This window comes from Pituophis catenifer, unplaced genomic scaffold (assembly GCF_029215685.1).
Source record: "Pituophis catenifer annectens isolate HBS135680 unplaced genomic scaffold, rPitCat1.0.hap2 SCAF_1, whole genome shotgun sequence".
Taxonomy (NCBI): Eukaryota; Metazoa; Chordata; class Lepidosauria; order Squamata; family Colubridae; genus Pituophis; species Pituophis catenifer.
The window spans coordinates 150501897-150519785 of record NW_027256881.1 but is presented as its reverse complement, the minus strand read 5'-3'; the positions used below and the strand labels follow the sequence as shown (position 1 = coordinate 150519785).

The window sequence follows — 17889 nt, the reverse complement described above, 5'->3', positions numbered from 1 at the left end:
ATCCCCCAATGCCAGCTTCCATGCAGTTCCACAAGATATCCCTATTCCCAATATTCCATAAAAGAATTTGGGAAGATACTGAGAGCAGAGGAGAGGGAGGAAAGTGATGGACCTGTTTTTATTCCATTTCTACTTATAAATAAACAAACACAACACCCTCTCTCGCAAACCAACAAACAAAAAAGACACCCCAGAAAATAATTTGCAGAACAAGTTGCAATCCCTTCTTTTAAGCTTTTATTGTATCATGGTAACTTCAAACGTTGTAAAACAGTTTTCTACGATCTTAAGTTTCTCCTCCGAAAGGAGATTGTCTTGCTTTAGTTTTGCAATAAGTGTTTCTATAGCTTTAAGTCTGCTTAGGGTTTTTCTCTCCTGGACTTCTAAAAGGGCTATTTTTGAGTGCAGCTTTGTAATTTTTTGCCAGAGTTGTTCCCGGTCTGTGTCTTGCCTACAGTATGAATGTTCAGTTTGTAGCATTTCAAGGCTGCTGCAGCTGCCGATGACAACAGAGTTTTCTGCTTCGAGATGGGTTAATACCTCTTCTGCTGATATAAAGGAGCCCTCTAATAGCAAGGGAATTCTTGAGTCTTCTGAAGGAACGATAATGGTGATGACAGACTCCTTATTTCCACTGAGCTGTTCCAAAACTTGTGACATGGACTGAAGCAATACAGAACTTTCATCCGTTTGTACTTCTATTGAGCAGTTTGCAATGTGCGAATCAAACTGATCAGATTTAAGTTCGCTCATGGGTATGGGGACCTTAGTGAATTCCAGAGATGAATCTCCATGTTCCGGATGTGTGGCCTGCAAAACTGTGGCTTTAGAATCTGAGCCATGCTCAAAACATGACTGGAGGTCACGCACTGAAACTTGTAAATCTGTAGCAGCAGCATTAAAAATGTTTTTGATGGCCCGACTATTTCCTGGAATATTGGAATGGATGGCTCCTGTGTTTTCCGTATCAGATGTTGTTATTATTTGGTTTGCTTGCTGCTTATTTTGTTTGACACAGTTACCTGAATATGCAGTGCCATCTTTCACAATATTCTGTGTGAGTCCTTCCACTTTTGCTGAGCAGTCTGGATTTGTTTCAAGAGTTTTTCGATATAGGCCTCCTTCAGGTAAGATATTTCTCTTTGGTGAACAAGATTTAAGAGACGATGTTGTTATGCATGTGCTCATTTCTTTGATACCTTCTATTCTTTCCACTTGCGTTTTCTTCTGGGATGTTCCTTTTTCCTTAAGAAGAAAAAACATCCCTCTTGATTCAGTTGTTATTGATTATGAAATACCACACAATGATTCCTTTTCTTATGGTTCTTTATAGTGTCATGCTGGGCCTATTCATTAAGAAGCAAGTCCTACCATGATCAGTGGCCTTATTCCCTAACAAAAGAACACAGGATTTCAGTCGTATACAGGCAGTCCTCGACTTACAACCCAACTGAGCCCAAAAATTCTGTTGCTAAGCGAGACAGTAGTTAAGGGAGTTTTACCCCATTTTACGAACTTCCTTGCCACAGCTGTTAAGCGGATCACTGCAGTTGTTAAGTTAGTAACACAGTTGTTAAGTGAATCTGGCTTCCCCATTGACTTTGCTCATGAGAAGGTCGCAAAAGGGGACAACATGCCAGCGAGATACTGCAACTGTCATAAATACGAATCAGCTGCTAAGCATCCGAATTTTGACCACATGACCATGAGGATGCTGCAACAATCGTAAGTGTGAAAAATGGTCGTAAGTCACTTTTTTCAGTGCCCTTGTAACGTCCATCAGTCACTAAACAAACTATTGTAAGTCAAGGACTACCTGTATTTATTCTTTTTAATATTGGTCTTCAAAAAGAGTGCAAATAATGCCAATAAACAGCCTCTTCTCTGCCATGATTTACTAAAGAAATTAGATACCAGTCTTGAATTATTTTATTAAAACTGTTAATGAATACACATTGCAATAAAAAAAGGAAATGCAAATGAGATTAGCTCAAATGTAGCCTGGATTCACATAGCTTTAACATTTTTGAAAGCTCACTTTAGAATTAACAACTGTTACAATACACAAAGACTGAGGGCCATTCCTGATAGAGCTGATCAAATTACTGCTTCATGTTAATGACCCCTTTCCTGGACTGTGATTTCCAAGCAAAGAAGTTTCTTAAAGAGCAGGACATTTTGTCTAGATATGCTTTCTATGATAGGCAGACTCTGGGTGATGAGGGTATTTCAGTGCTATCTGATCTCTAGGAAAACATGAGCAACTCCTTAAAAAAAATAGACCTTAAGTCCAGGTAAGTGAATGAAAAATTGTAGCCCTAGCTTCGGAAAGAGTTTTTTTTTCTCAGTTAACACACACTATCACAATAGAGAAGTCACAACAAGCACTGTTGCTCTTTCCTACACAAAGATTCATGGGACAAAGGCAGTAATGCAATGATTGTCATCAGTTATGTTAACATGTGTCTTTCCTGAGTGGTGACTACAGATAAGATGCTGTGTATAAGCATGTTTGAAAACGATATTGTGAATGTCAGAGGAATTGAACCGTTGCTATGAGGGTATGTGAATGTGTCACGCTTTAAACTTTGTACCATGAAGGAGAAGGTCAGCTAAGTGAGTGTGAGATCCAGATGGTTTTTGCAAACAATGCTGCATGATAGAAAAGTTTCCAAGATGCTTTTTTTTTTCTATTCACAACAAAATTTGCCAGTTCTGCTGCATGGTTTTTTTCCCATATCATTGAGCATTATGCAAAATAGATCTGGATGGCAAAAAGTATGAAGACTTTTAAAGAGGCGTTTTGCTTCAACGAAGTCTGGACTAAAACTTCTCTTTGAAGTGTCACAGACCTGGGCAGTTGCACCTAGACCAGGGGTGGACAAATGTGGCTCTTTTACAACCTGTGGACTTCAACTCCCAGAATTTCTGAGACAGCTTGGCCACCCCTGACCCAAACCAATCAGATACTTTTGTGAATTGTAAGTTGTCCCTCTACCATAGGAAATGAAGCATCAAGTGAGCAACTCAGCACATCGGTAACATATTATCAATCAAATTTGAAATTGTAATTTAGTTTTCCAGATGCCAATGTACAAAGGGCCCATTTGTTTAGCCACCTCTACTGGTATGCTAAGATTAGCACATAAATAGCTTTCATTTCAGTGAACTATATGCTATTTTTTAGTAGTCATGTCTTAATGGTTAGATATATTCTAAAGAAAATGATGTTTAAATTAAATTTTGAATGTAAAAATAGCAACATTTTAAACCAGGCTAGGTATTTTTATTGATTTTTCTCTTATTCAGATCAACTAATAGAAAAACTGTGGGTTTTTGTACAACATACTATACAATTTGTTTGTCTAATGGAAATGAAGCATATTATGGTTTATGTTCCACAAACTTATAGTGGAGGGTTTTTTTTTTAACCCATGGTTGATCAGTAGAAAACTAAATTTAATTGCATGAGTAGACTGTAGAGGTTTCAAACAATCATAATGGCATGCCATAAATCCTTCTTCTTAATAGTAAACAGAAAAACTACAAGCAAATTAAGAATCTGGACAATATTAAAATAGAAGATGTATTCTAATTGCCACTGACAAGTTATGTTCTGCTTTCTTTTTTGGTTTAGCACTGTTTATTTTACTTACAACTCAAACTAATTGCGTTTACTCATCCTTTGTCTTATTTTTCACACGCAACTTAACATTTTACCTGGTTTTCAGAGGATGAAAAAATAGTTGGCACTGCAGTTGTCTTCAAGTATCGAATACCCCATCGCACATCTAGAGAATCTGACGTAAAGTGGTCACTGCAGAGGACCTGATGCTTACTAGGAGTCCAAGTGTCACGTTTCATATTCCGTAACCATTTCTCTAATCTTTCTTTATCATGAAGAGGAAACCTGCTTCAAAGAATATGCAAGAGAGAGAGAGAGAGAGAGAGAGAGAGAGAGAGGGAGAGAGAGAGCTTCAATTAAGTGATATCTTTTATTGAAGCTCTTAAAAAGCCTGTCATACTTAGCAATAAAGCCCTGGGAAAGAGCACATGACAAACATGTGGTTCAAAACAAAGCAGCCCTTAAAACAGCCATGTCCTCTGGAAGGCTTCATGCTTGGTTTGAAGGCTTGGTTTGAAGACTTTCCCCATTGTCAATTATGAACACATACAGCTGCTTCATTGCCACTATCACCTGAAAACGATTCCTATAACAGATATGTTTTGATGAACAAAAGAATCACTTAAAATTTCAATCTTATATACATTGAGATTATTACCAGAACTCAAAGGCATCAAATCTGATTCATTCCAATTTACAGAAGATTAGAGAAAACAAACTTATGTATTCAAAATGCAAGAACATTCTCCTCTGAAATTCACAGGTTAGCCATTCTAACTAAAAAAAATATTGCGGCCTCTCAAGCCTTTATATCTTTTTCTAGGCTAGAAAAAGGCTTTTCTAGGCTAGGCTCATTGTGGGGAAATCAATCAAAATCTATAAAGCCTCAGTTGTTTTATACACACACACATATGTAGATATACCTACCTACCTACCTACCAACCTACCAACATATATAGTTAAATCAGAAAATTCCATTCCTTATTTCATTTCACTATATGACAGAGTAGCATCCTGCCTGGTTGCTCATAAATTGGAATAAGTCAGATGCCACTGGGCCTCATCAATATTTTTAACATATTTAGTGACTGGGGGTCAATCCCAAAGGCATTTTTTTTCAAGAGGCATCTCTCTCTCTCTCTCTCTCTCTTTTCTGAAGTATGATACAGCTCAAGGGGTTTTTTTTGCTCATAATAAACTACTCTGTTAGCTTTCTTAACTAATTTTAACCTGTCTTAGCTAGTTCATTTTTTCCCCACAAGAAATTAATTTCAATGACACAGCTATGAATTAATGTGCCTTGTTTGTTTACTGAACAAAATAAATATGTTAAATAGATATATCTATGGTAATTATTGGTTACAGTTATTATTTGATTTATATACAATTAAGTTTATATAATCTATGACAGTAATTTACAAGCTTCTATCTGCTGATATAAATATATTTAATATTATCTTACAATTGACTGCTTATTGCACTTAATTATTGTGATGGGGAGGACTCTTTCAGACTGCCAGCCCTTGCAACTGCTTCTCTATATCCTCTCTTGCTCCACTACCTGCTAAACATGTTACATAAGCAGACATGTCTGTCATATGATGCAATTAAGGCACTGTTTTCTCTTGTGCAAGAAATGCATTGCTAGAATTTATTTTGCATTCTTATTGTAAGCAGAACAAATATAAATAAGTCTGGAAGCAAGTATTCCAAGTAGAGGCATCTATAGGATCCAATGCTGTTTCAAAGTGGAAACAACATTGTACCATAAACTCCACTTCTTTTGATTGGCATACGGTGTCAAGTACACATGTATGAAATCCAGAAAGTGGATCCTGTGAGGTTGCAAAGTTGCTTTTGTATTCCCCTCTCCCCCATCCCAATGGATGGCTCTGGTTCAAGTAACGGGTGATAGCTCTTTTAATATTTCTAGAGTTGTGATTACATATTTCTTCTACATTAGATGAGCTGTCCCAATTAAGAATACTTAGTTGAGTGTTTTCTCAGTTTGTATTTGCTTTACCAAGTAGAACAGATTCTTTTCCTGTTTTATACACAATAAATAAGCTTATGACTCTTCCAATCATTTATGTGAAAATTCTGCAACATCAGATAGTGAGCTGCATCTGAAAACATCTTATTTCAACTCATCCTAATTCATTCCTAATTCAACTGTGATAACAGCCTTGTCTTCCCATCTGTAGCCTAACACTGATACTGGATATAGTGGAACACAAAAGGATATATTACATTATACTATTTTAAACCATAGTTCTTTTAAAGAGTGCAAAACATGTTTGCTTTTCACTAGAAAAGATAACATCTACAGACAACCAGAGCTTGAGCAGGGAAATTAAGTATGCCAAATTTCATAATGCAGTTTTGAAGTCTTATGGTTATCTGACTAGTTGTTATTGTAGTTCTGACTGTAACTGTTAGACACTTCAAATATCTTTAAAAAGCTTGTAGGAATTCTTCATAAGCGCAATTTGGCTGAGATCCTGTTTGTTCATGCTCAATCTATGACATTAGCAAACAGTAACAAAATCTATCAAAATAAATCTTGGACAATGGGGAGACAAATAAAGGGAGACAAATAAGGCTTGCCAAGATAAAAGAGAGACCTGCACAACTACATCACTTACAATTATCTGATGCAATAAACCAAATGAATGATTTGTAGCAGGGATAAATAAACAAGGGAGGAAGGCTAAGTAATTAACTAGTCCAACTGAAAAATGGTTTTTATATAAACTGAAAGATTTTGTGAAAGGAAAGGAAGGGACAAAGAAGCAGAATGAAAAGTTGGTTAAACAAATAATAAGAGGATGCTGCCATGCAAAAAAAAAAAAAACAAAAAAAAAACCCCAAATGTGAAGCTGCAACAACAAAATCATAGTGGAAAGATGGAAAATAAGAAACAAGACATGGGAAATCTCAGCTGAAGGATGAAATGAATCAATTACAGGTAGTCCTCGACTTACAACTGTTGATTTAGTGACTATTCAAAGTTACAACAGCACTGAAAAAAGTGACTTATGACCATTTTTTACACTCATAACCATTGCAGCATCCCCATGGTCACATGATCAAAATTTGAAAGCTTGGCAACTGATTCATATTTATGACTGTTGCAGTATCCTTGGGTCTTGTGATCATTTTTGCAACCTTCTGACAAGCAAAGTCAATGGGGAAACCAAATTCACTCAACAACTGTGATACTAACTTAAAAACCGCAGTGATTCACTTAACAACTGTGGCAACAAAGGTTGTAAAATGGGGTATAATTCACTTAACAAATGTTTCGGTTAGTAACAGAAATTTTGGGCTCAATTGTGACCATAAGTCAAGGACTACTTGTACACACGGATATCTAAGACACTGCTGAATTGAAATGGGTGGAATTGGACATTAGCATTTTGGAGAGCAGCAATGGCAGCCTTGGAAAAAATATTCATTTGCCATGTCTATACCTACAAATAATTGTACAGCGAATGGTTCTCCCTGTGAAAAGAAAGTTAGTCAATGAAGAAGCGAGAAACAGTAATGACACATTTTAATGTTGGTTGTGGATAAGACTGCTGAGACTATTGTGGATAGTTAAGAAAACAAACAAATGGATGATCCCAGAGTTCTCATTCAAGCTCAGCGTCTTAGCCACTGAGCCACCGTGTCCCTAGATGAATTTGGATACATTACATGAATATGAGCTCTTTGGAAAAGGCTCCAACCCTGGAAAAGATGGAAAGAAAAAAAAAAGGAAGATGACCAGCAGCAAAGTGGAGGGATTCAGAGGCAATGGAGAAACTATTGGAAGATCTTGAAGGACAGGTTGGGGACAGATTCTCCTACAGAAAATTTACATGGTCACTAACCAGTCAGCACCAATTTGATGGCACATAATCAAGCTCCCAAATTAAATATCAGAGGTGGAACTTTGTAGGGGATTTTGAATTAGAAACAGGGTGAATTAGAGAAGTTCTGCCCTCCTACAGTTAGTTGACGCTTCAATTGAATACTCTTGCCCCATATCCCAAAGAACGTAAGTTTGCTAATTCAGTGTATATTTTGAACATGTCTGCTAGGGAGTTACAGAAATTATAAGGCATTTGGAAGCCATCAGATGGGTATAAAGATAAAGGTTCCCCTCGCACATATGTGCTAGTCGTTCCTGACTCTAGGGGGTGGTGCTCATCTCCGTTTCAAAGCCGAAGAGGCAGCGCTGTCCGAAGACGTCTCCATGGTCATGTGGCCGGCATGACTAAACGTCAAAGGCTCACAGAACGCTGTTACCTTCCCACCAAAGGCGGTCCCTATTTTTCTACTTGCATTTTTTACGTGCTTTCGAACTGCTACGTTGGCAGAAGCTGGGACAAATAACGGAAGCTCACCCTATTATGCGGCACTAGGGATTTGAACCGATGAACTGCCAACCTTTCGATCAACAAGCTCAGTGTCTTAGCCACTTAGCCACCGCGTCCCTAGATGGGTATAGGAAATAATAATTAAAAAACCAAATATAACCTTACTGGCGCTATGGGTAGATGTTGACAGTAACTATTTTAAGGAACTATTAAAGGAATTTGCCTTTTGGCAAATTTCTATCAAGTTGCACACGCTGTACTGCTGTGTCTTCCCGCCAACAATTGCTACGATGCCACCCACACTCCCTAAATTAATAAGCGTTACTTCCAAGGAAACAACATTGAAAAACGGCCCTCCATCTTATTCGTGGAACCTATTTCCATGCCAACATGGGAGTATTTATGTCGGGGATGCGAGAGATTCCCTCTATTCTCCCTGGCCGCGGCACTCACGGGTAAAAGCTGAGCTTTCGCTGATCTCGGGCGCTCTGTCCCGCTCGGTTCCTGCAACAAGTGGCCGCACAGTACCGAGGCATGGCAATGACTCCGCGGCGGCCACCAATTCCCCGTCCCAGACGGTCCCCGCTGACGGTGCCTCCTGCGATTGCTCACTCTCTCTTAGAGAGTGCCACTCTCTTGCACTTCCGCTTCCGGGAATTTTTATGGCCCTCCTCCTTCCATTTTGTGTCCCTTTCTCTTTCCAGCCGGAAAGGGCGAGCGTTCGGCGAGGAGGAGGGGGGGGGGGGGGAAGAAATCCGTCAGTTGCGCGAGGCCACAACAGCCTTCCACGTGCACCAAAGCGGGCGGGCCACGTGACGGGCGGCGGCCAATCGGGAAGCGCTTCGTGTAGGACTGTCGTTCTTGGCTTGGCGCGCCGAGGTTATAAGGCAGCCCGGACGGGTTTGACTCAGGGATTGCAGGGCGAGACCGGCGGCCGGTGAGTTGAAGGGATGACTGGGCAGTCGGGAGTGGGGGGGGGAGGGCAACTTACTGGGGTTACCGTCCCAGAGAGCAAGCGGTGGGTTTGGGGGCTTCTTCATCTTTCGCCCCTCGCAGCGGGCCAAACAGCGGAAAGCCGCTTGCTAAATGGGGATTTGAACCCGAGTTTTCCCACCTCTGGGCTCATTTCGGCAGCCTTCGCGTCACAGTACCTCTTCTTGATGTGTCCTTTGTCTTTCTCATTATAAATGCGCGAGGATGGGAGACGCCGTCAGTGCTTAGGGGTTGAGGTAAAGGAACTCAGTATGTGCTCAGAGTCCACTGCCTATATTGCTAGTCATACTCCAGCCATCAGTCCTATCTATCTATCTATCTATCTATCTATCTATCTATCTATCTATCTATCTATCTATCTATCTATCTATCTATCTATCTACCTATCTATCTATCTATCTATCTATCTATCTATCTATCTACCTACCTAACTACCTAACTACCTAACTACCTAACTACCTAACTACCTAACTACCTAATTAATCTATCAATCTATCATCTATCCTCTATCTCCTACCTACTTCGGGACTGATGGCTGGAGTTAAGTATATATAATTAAGTATATACATAAGCTTCTCTTGGTCGGGTATGGAGTTTTAGTCTAGGTCTCGAGATAACATTTTTCCTTTTTATTCCTTATTTTTCCTTTTTATTCCTTATTAAGGCACTAAGGTTAAAGGGAAAAATGATGTTACCAAGAGAGCTAGGCTAAAACTCCATACCCGACCAAGAGAAGCTATCGAAACTAGCTTTCTCTCTGGCAGAAAATGCTTTGGGTTTCAGTCTCAGTTTCGGTTTCTTTTCTTTTTGGTGGGGAGGAAAAAATAGTGTTTTGGTCTCTCAAATCAAGCTTTCCCACATATTCTATCTATGGGGACAGATGATGGCTAACTAGTTAAAGCTAGTTAAAGGTAAGAGGAAAATGCTTTCTTTTAAAATATTACTTTAAAAGTTCACAGGTAATGTAATGCATCACATCAAATAAATGTAATTAATCAGTAGTTTGTTTAAGCCACAGGTTGAGCCAGTAGTAAAAATAATAATAATGAGATCAGTGATTTGGAATGTAGAAGGTTTTCAGCTTGTATAACATGCCACATGTATTTTCATCTATTACATGATGTATATACATTGTCCTTTGAATTTTTCTGTTCATTATGAGCCTTTATGACCTAGGAAGGCTGGAGTGATAGCACTCCAGCCTTCCTACTCATTTGTCTGCCAGCTCCAAATTATATATGGATTTCTGGAAGTTCATAGATACACTAAACTGTCCAGTGAGTTCCTGTTTCTGTTATAAATAAGACTGGGAAAGCTTTCCTGCAACTTCAGTTGCTCTAATATTCTGTTTTTTAAAAAATAAAATGCTGTATAGGTTTTAAATTTGAACTATGGTATGAAACACCCTTTTCAGGATAGTGTATGATCTTTATTTGATTCAATGAAAAATTTTGATAGTTTGAGTTTTATAGATAACACAATTAAAATAGTGATTCAGTTTATGTATATCCTGTGAATTTTGCATTATATTTAAAATATTGAAGTCTATATTCTGATTCTTGCTTGCTCTGTCAGTCCTCAAAGATATCTAGTTCCATTATGCTTTCACTGATTAAACTGTTTTTAGATGAATCACACTATCCTAGTCTTCCATTGGTGGAAGTGAATGGATGCTGTGTATTTTGCCTAGATTACTAAAGTGTAATGTGCAACAGCATTGTACCGTAGGCCCTGCCCCTTTGGGGCATGTATTCAGTGTTGTGATGTGAAAAAAAGGTAGGACATGTGTTACAACACTGCTTGCATCATTCAGCCCTCCCCTGGCTTCTCTCTGCAGATGCCAGTTTCCATATGTGTATGTATACTATCCTATATTTGTTAACATTCCCACGATTTGAAACTTTAAAAAGTTCTTGAATCTGCTTGTTTTTTTCTCTTTCCTTGTGATCCTCTTTTTCTTTGGTAACAAAGATACTTTTTCAAGAGGCAACTGGACTTTCTGGTTTTTCTTTGAAGATGTTTTGCTTCAGAGCTGAAGAAGCTTCTTGGATGAGAAGCAAAACGTATTCAAAGAAAAACCAGAAAGTCCAGTTGCCTCTTGAAATAACACCTTTGGGACAACTATGACCTGGATGACTGAGAATCTCCATAGACACAAAGCTTTAGGTTGTTTTAGAACATTTTAAGAATCTCATGTCTAACAAATAATTGCAGACAAAAATGCATAAATATGTCCCCACAAATCCTTTGATAGAAAGATCCTGTATAGAAGCAGTATAGAAGCTCCTCCATAAAGTGTATAAAATTAGAATGCTTGATCTTTTGAAATAAAAAACATGCAGGGTTTTACTTATGTATGTTTTAATGTTTTAAAATCAGACCTTTAATATTCTTGCTTTGAAAGTGCTCTTTTTTGTGATTTGCTTCAAATATGACCTTGTTGTATCTGAAAACAATTTTATAGCATCTTTTAGCTTTATTGAAAACTATTAGTTCCTTATGATTTGCTCCCAACATGGCATTGTTGTATCTGATAATATCATTATAGCATCTTTTTTTGAAAACCATTAAGAGCAATTAGAATTGCAAAATGTTTGATACAAAATGTATTAAGAAGTGGATAAAACACAATTTTTAACAAGCAAGACTTAAACTTACTAAAACCTGATTGAATAAAAAGCAAATTTGACTTATACCCCTGGGGGGGACCCAAAATTTATGAGGGGTGTTACATTCAAGTAGCAAGAGTCAAATATTACATGTCTGGAACTATCCAACTAAGTGGGAATAGAACAACGATACCTTAGGTAAAGGTTCCCCTCACACATATGTGCTAGTCGTTCCTGACTCTAGGGGGCGGTATTCATCTCCGTTTCAAAACTGAAAAACCAGCGCTGTCCGAAGACGTCTCCATGGTCATGTGGCCGGCATGACTAAATGCCAAAGGCGCACGGAACGCTGTTACCTTCCCACCAAAGGCAGTCCCTATTTTTCTACTTGCATTTTTTATGTGCTTTCAAATTGCTAGGTTGGCAGAAGCTGGGACAAATAACAGGAGGTTACCCCGTTATGCGGCACTAGGGATTCAAACCGCTGAACTGTTGACCTTTCGATCAACAAGTTCAGTGTTTTAGCCATTGACCCACCGCGTCCCCGAATGATACTTTACCAAGCCCCTTATTAGTTGAAGTACTTAATGGCTGAGAGCATTAACAATTGCTTAGAAATATGGCAGAGCTGTGATAGGCTCCAACATGAAATTCAGAAGTGGATGAACACAGACTGTATGCAGTTTCTGATCTCTTCAAACTTGTAGCATCAAATAGAACAGTTTGGGGGTTTTCTTTGTATGTTTGCTTGCTTTTTAAAGGGCTGCAGTGGGTGCTTTAAATCTTTGGTTAGTTCAACACACACATTTTGTTTTAAACCTCTCAAAGGAAGAGCAGAAAATTGCAGCCCTTCCTTAGACATAATGTCAATGCCATTGTATTGCTGTAGGGTATAGATGACAAAAAAAAGTTATCTCTCATCACAAACAATCCCCAACCCTAACTTTGCTGTAATGATAATCATTACTCAAAACCATTGCAACCTCAACATTGGATTGAACCTGATTGGAATATTAAGACAATCTACAACTGAGCTGTTATCACTCATTTCTAAATCCAAGCAGATTTTTTGTTATATTTAACTGAAACAGGTTGCCTGCTTTCATTATTACTCAGTGTAGAGTAATCACATGGATACTCAAGGAAATCACAGTCTAAATTCATGTTTTATATGAATAAGATCTTCAGTAGTTCTGTCTACTATTAGGTTGGCATCATCCGTTCACATTAAATGGTAGAACATTAACAATGGAAAAGTGTGAACAGAGTTTCAGTAGGCATGGTATCTTTATAACTAGAGTTCTTCTCTAGTTTGTTGCGTTCAGTACTTTGTCTCAAGAGGGCCCTGGTAGAAAGGAGGAGGGAAACATTGATAAAGAGGCAACTTGTTTGCTTCAATCTTGCCAACTGAGGTCTCCTTACTGGCAACAAAATAAAAAAACAGACATGTGTAGGCATATACAGTAATTTGCATGTATTGTAAATAAGCAAGATATGTGCCTGTGTACAGATTAAAGTTGTAATTAACCAGTCTTTACTTCAAAGCATGTTGACGATTCTAAAGAACAAAACAGTTAAAATGGCTTCGTTTTTATTATCAGTGATTTATTTCATTGTTCTGCTTTATTCTATAAGCTCGGATTAATTGTATGGCAATTCAAAAATATGCTGCTTTGATAAGGGAGTCAAGATATTTCCTCTATTTCGATAAGAAAGCAAAACATAATACTTGGAGGAAAAAAACTATTTTTTTTCTTAAAATTAAATTCAATTTAGCAGTATTTGAGAACTTCTAATCTGTAGATTAGAAATAAATGACTAAAAAGCAAAATTCTAGAATTCCCCCTTTAAACTTTTACAAGTTTAATTCTGTTAATTTAAGGAAAAAGATGCTGCTGGAATATCATAGAGTGAATATAGAGAGAGGTAAAGATAATTGTAAAAGTAGTTAACTCACTTTTCTATTGGAGTAGCAGCATTTCTTCTTACAACAAAGCCAGAAGATTGATAATAACTTTTATCAGCGTTTTTGTCTCTGATTTTGTATGTATAATCAAAGTAGTGTTACAGGTTCTATGCTGAAGTCATACAATATTTCTTTGACCCTGCTTCTTATGTGAAAATACTTTTAAGATAATTGTTTTTAGTAGGAATGGAAAAATTATAGGAAATATGGAATTTTAGTTATTGAGAAACTATTATAGACATTAAAAAAGGTAAAATATGTTCATTCCAATGTGTTTAGACTATAAATAAAATAATCCTCTCAAAGTGAAAGTTGACTTATTTTAATGGCAATGTTTGGGAAATAATTATTTTTTAATTATTAAATACAATTTTTAAAAATCATTCTGAAATTTGAATTTGAGTTTATGAGAAGTAAGTATGATGATGAAAAGGCTATATTTGCGAAAACAAATATGTCATCCTTTGAACTCCATAATGTCTAAGATATTAGCAGAAAATAAGGAATGAATTCCTTCCAACACATGATAGAGAAATAGCTGGATAAAAAGTTAAAACAGAAGAATCATTCTGATATTTTCTTTTTCTTTAGGAGTCCTACAATGGCTACTACACAATCAATGTTCTTATTTGCACTCTGCATTTTAATGATAACAGAAATAATACTGGCTGTGGAGAGTTATTATGACATTCTAGGAGTTCCGAAAAGTGCATCTGAGCGCCAGATTAAAAAAGCATTTCATAAACTAGCAATGAAATACCATCCAGACAAAAATAAAAGTCCTGGAGCAGAAGCAAAATTCCGAGAAATTGCAGAAGGTAAGTTAAGTTCTGCTAAAAATTAACTATCATTTTCTTCTATGGAGTAGAAGAATAGGATTAGATATATTTATTCCATTTTATTTGTAGAAATTCCCTCGTTTAGATAGTGTTGCTACTTATGCAGGATCTGCATCCTTTTCCAATTCAAAGGTAGTAATAGATGAATATAAATCTTAATTTCCTCTTTTAGGAATAAAGGTACTTCACACCATCATTATCACTAATTATCTTTGGAATATACTTTGCATATGTTTTTATTGTGGATATTCTTTTTAGAAATATTTCCACAAATTGTGATAACCATAGATAAAAACCATTGCAATAAAAATATGTATGTAAAATGAGAATTGTCACAGAGAGTTAAACATAAACATTTAGAGAAGCTTTGAATATTTTGAAAACTCAAGAGTAGTATTAGCATTATTTTATTGTTTGCTTAGACACAAATGCAGTACAAGGCCTATTTTTTCCCATAGCAACAATCCTCTGAAGTAAATTGGATTGGGAGAATATGACGGTGTAAACTAAAGTTGTGTTTGAACCTAGCTGTCACCACTCCTAATACCTTAACCACTAAGGTTACAAGAAGAGTTTAGCCATTCCAGTTTTATTTCATAGAAAAATTCTGCAAGTAGTATGGAAAAAATATATTCTGTAATATTCCTTGCTAGCTAATAGAAATTACTGAAAAGGTAGACCAATTGATCTGATTCTGGCTCTTTGATAATTCTGACATTATTGATGAGCATGCAGTATAGCAACTATCCAATCCATCCTTTCTTATTCTTTTTTTACCCTGGAGGAACCATGGAAATAAAGCCTCAGATCTCAGAAAATGTCTGCATAAGAAGATTATATCTATAGTTCATAGAAATAGGGCAGCTAAGTTTCAGCACATAAGAATTCCCACCGCTGCAAGGGTTAGCATCCCGCAGCAAAAGAAGCTAAAAAGAAATTTCAGTCATGATCTGTCACATATTTCGAATTGATTTATTCTTTCAAATTCTAAGCGCTGCCTCTTTTACCTGAGAATTTTTAAAGTTGAATTGACCAAGGCACCATTATGTATGTAAAGACCTGTCTTTACATGATTTTAAAACAACTTCTTGCTTTATTTTTATAGCATATGAAGTTTTATCTGATGAAAATAAACGCAGAGAATATGACCAGTTTGGAAATACAGATGGACGACGGATGAATGGAAACCCCTTTCAGCACTCATTTAACTTTGACTTTGATCGCTTCCTTAAAGACTTTGATTTCTTTGGTGAAAGCTCCAATGCAAAGAAAGATTTTGAAAATCATTTTCATAGTCAACAGGAGGCTGAGAGCAGACAAAGACATGCTTTTCCAGAATTTAATTTCGGAGGGGGACTGTTTGATGACATGTTTGAAGATATGGAAAAGATGTTTTCATTTAATGGGTTTGATAATACACAGCGGCAAACAATGCAGACTGGAAACCAATTCCATGGCTCTAGTAAGCACTGCAGAACTGTGACACAGCGTCGAGGAAACATGGTGACCACATTCACAGATTGTTCTGGACAATAGTTACTTTGCAGTTCCTTTTGCTGTATGCTGTCCTTAATTTCCTTTTGGCTCTATTCTTTGCTGCTGAAGCACAGAGGTTCTGCAAACCATGAATTGTAGCTTAATCACTTTAAGTGCTGAAAATATGTTGTAGCTAAACTGATAAATATTACAAGTGCAACAAAACAAGATGGAATGACTACCTTATTCCTTCAGCTGCATAGAATGTGCATGTGGAGAAAATTTCCATATGACAGTGTTAGATTGTAATAACAGAAGCAAGGTAACCGAATTACCTCACTGTTCACTTTATATTTTACACTCAGCAAAGTGTTGTATACTAGATAATATTGTCAGCCTTCTATTTCTAGAAGTGTTAACTGGTGAGTGCTGGTGTGATTCTGTTCTTTATCGGCACAGAATTTACTATGTAATTCTGTGTTGCATTGACGGTAATGACTTACAAATACAGTAATATATTTAAATATGGTATATTTTGAATGGCATTTGATTTAGCAAAACTGACATTTCAGGTGTAAAAGAGCTTTGAATTGTACAGGTTTGTATACAAACATGTATTTAAAATGTGTATATAAATACTCCTGAAACACCTTTAACCTTCAGATTGTTTGAAAGTTCAGATATTGGGGTGAGTGGGAGGTTGAATTTTTGGTAATAAATGTGCCTTGTGAACAAGGTACTGTTCTATTTATTGCATTCAATTGCACAAAATGCTACAATGCTGAAGAATGAAACTATCCCATGCTGGATTAGAGACAGTACTATGTAATCGTACAAAATATTTCAAATTTACAATAGTTTCTTCGCAAGAAGTATTCTGGTATTGTTTCTATCATACACTACTGGAAATATTTCAAGCTTAACACAAATTGAGACCAAAATGGTGGCTTTTAGTTTGGAACACTTTTGGAGTAACCAGAACATCATCAAAAATAGTTCCTGTAATGTTGAAACAGCTTATTTCAAATTTGAAGTAGCTATTTTAAACTTAAAATGAGATGTTTCACATTTGAAGAAGTTTAAATTCATAATGTTTTGTAAACTTTTGCAATCTAAGTATCTAGCTGAAGTGATTATATTGACGTAGTGAAAGTTGAATTATCTCTTTTAATCATGGCACTAGAGAGGTGCGTTTGCTCAGTGGCTTAATGATACTGGAGAAGGTCTGCAGTCTGATGGTTCGAGTTCTAGCTCTGCATGGCAGAGTGAGCTCCTGTTACTTGCCTCAACTTCTGCCAACCCAACAGTTTGAAAGCGTGCTACATGCAAGTAGATAAATAGGTATCTTCGGTGGGAAAAAAATGGCACTTTAAATAGCAGTATGAGTTCAACTGGTACTGGACCTGCCCGAATGCGATGCCCAAATGTGAAGTGACATTGGTGGTGGAAAAGCCCCAGATGACGCTGCAGAATGCCATCACGTCTTATGAATGTGGAGCTAGTCTGCCCCCTGTGGGGCACTCTGGATAGCGCTTGAGCTTGAACAGAACGAACTGGCAATTGGCAGCCAAACAACTACTTTGTAATAGCACCGTAGTCTCCTGGCTAATGTAACATTGCCATATGCTAAATAAATAAATATGCCACTTGATTAAAAATGCCACCTGCTCCGAATTTCGAGCCTTCTGCATGACTGCATATTATAGAAATCTAAAGAAAAATAAATTACTTGACCACAAGCTAAATTTTTAAAAGAGGTGAGAAAATGGTCCTCTCATATACACGTTACCATTCATTGATTCTTATCAGCATGAAAGAAAGCTGCTCTATTAATATGGATGCTAGGAAAAGCCTTCATGGATTAGTGCTTCATTCTTGGCTGGTAGTTGAGTTTTCTGCAATATGCTGTAAAAATCTAGTAAGACTTCAAAAATCATTTTTGGTTTATCTTTGCTATATATAAAAAAATATTTTTCCTTGAGAATAATGGATAACTCCAGTTTCCTTCTCCACCTTG

The 17889-nt window shown here is 37.0% G+C and overlaps 2 protein-coding genes across 2 annotated transcripts; one reads left to right on the top strand and one right to left on the bottom strand.

The window, feature by feature from the left end:
• Positions 1–226: 226 nt before the first annotated feature.
• THAP5 (THAP domain containing 5) lies at positions 227–8608 on the bottom strand. Its single transcript, XM_070956395.1, has 3 exons — positions 8443–8608; positions 3721–3910; positions 227–1245 (listed from the first exon to the last, which is right to left on the bottom strand). Exons 1-3 carry the CDS (start codon positions 8523–8525, stop codon positions 238–240), a joined length of 1281 nt encoding a protein of 426 aa, XP_070812496.1. The 5' UTR covers positions 8526–8608; the 3' UTR covers positions 227–237.
• A 207-nt stretch (positions 8609–8815) lies between these two features.
• On the top strand, positions 8816–16523 carry DNAJB9 (DnaJ heat shock protein family (Hsp40) member B9). Its single transcript, XM_070956384.1, has 3 exons — positions 8816–8926; positions 14149–14375; positions 15502–16523. The coding sequence occupies exons 2-3, from the start codon at positions 14159–14161 to the stop codon at positions 15930–15932; spliced, it is 648 nt and encodes a 215-aa protein (XP_070812485.1). The 5' UTR covers positions 8816–8926; positions 14149–14158; the 3' UTR covers positions 15933–16523.
• Positions 16524–17889: the final 1366 nt, after the last annotated feature.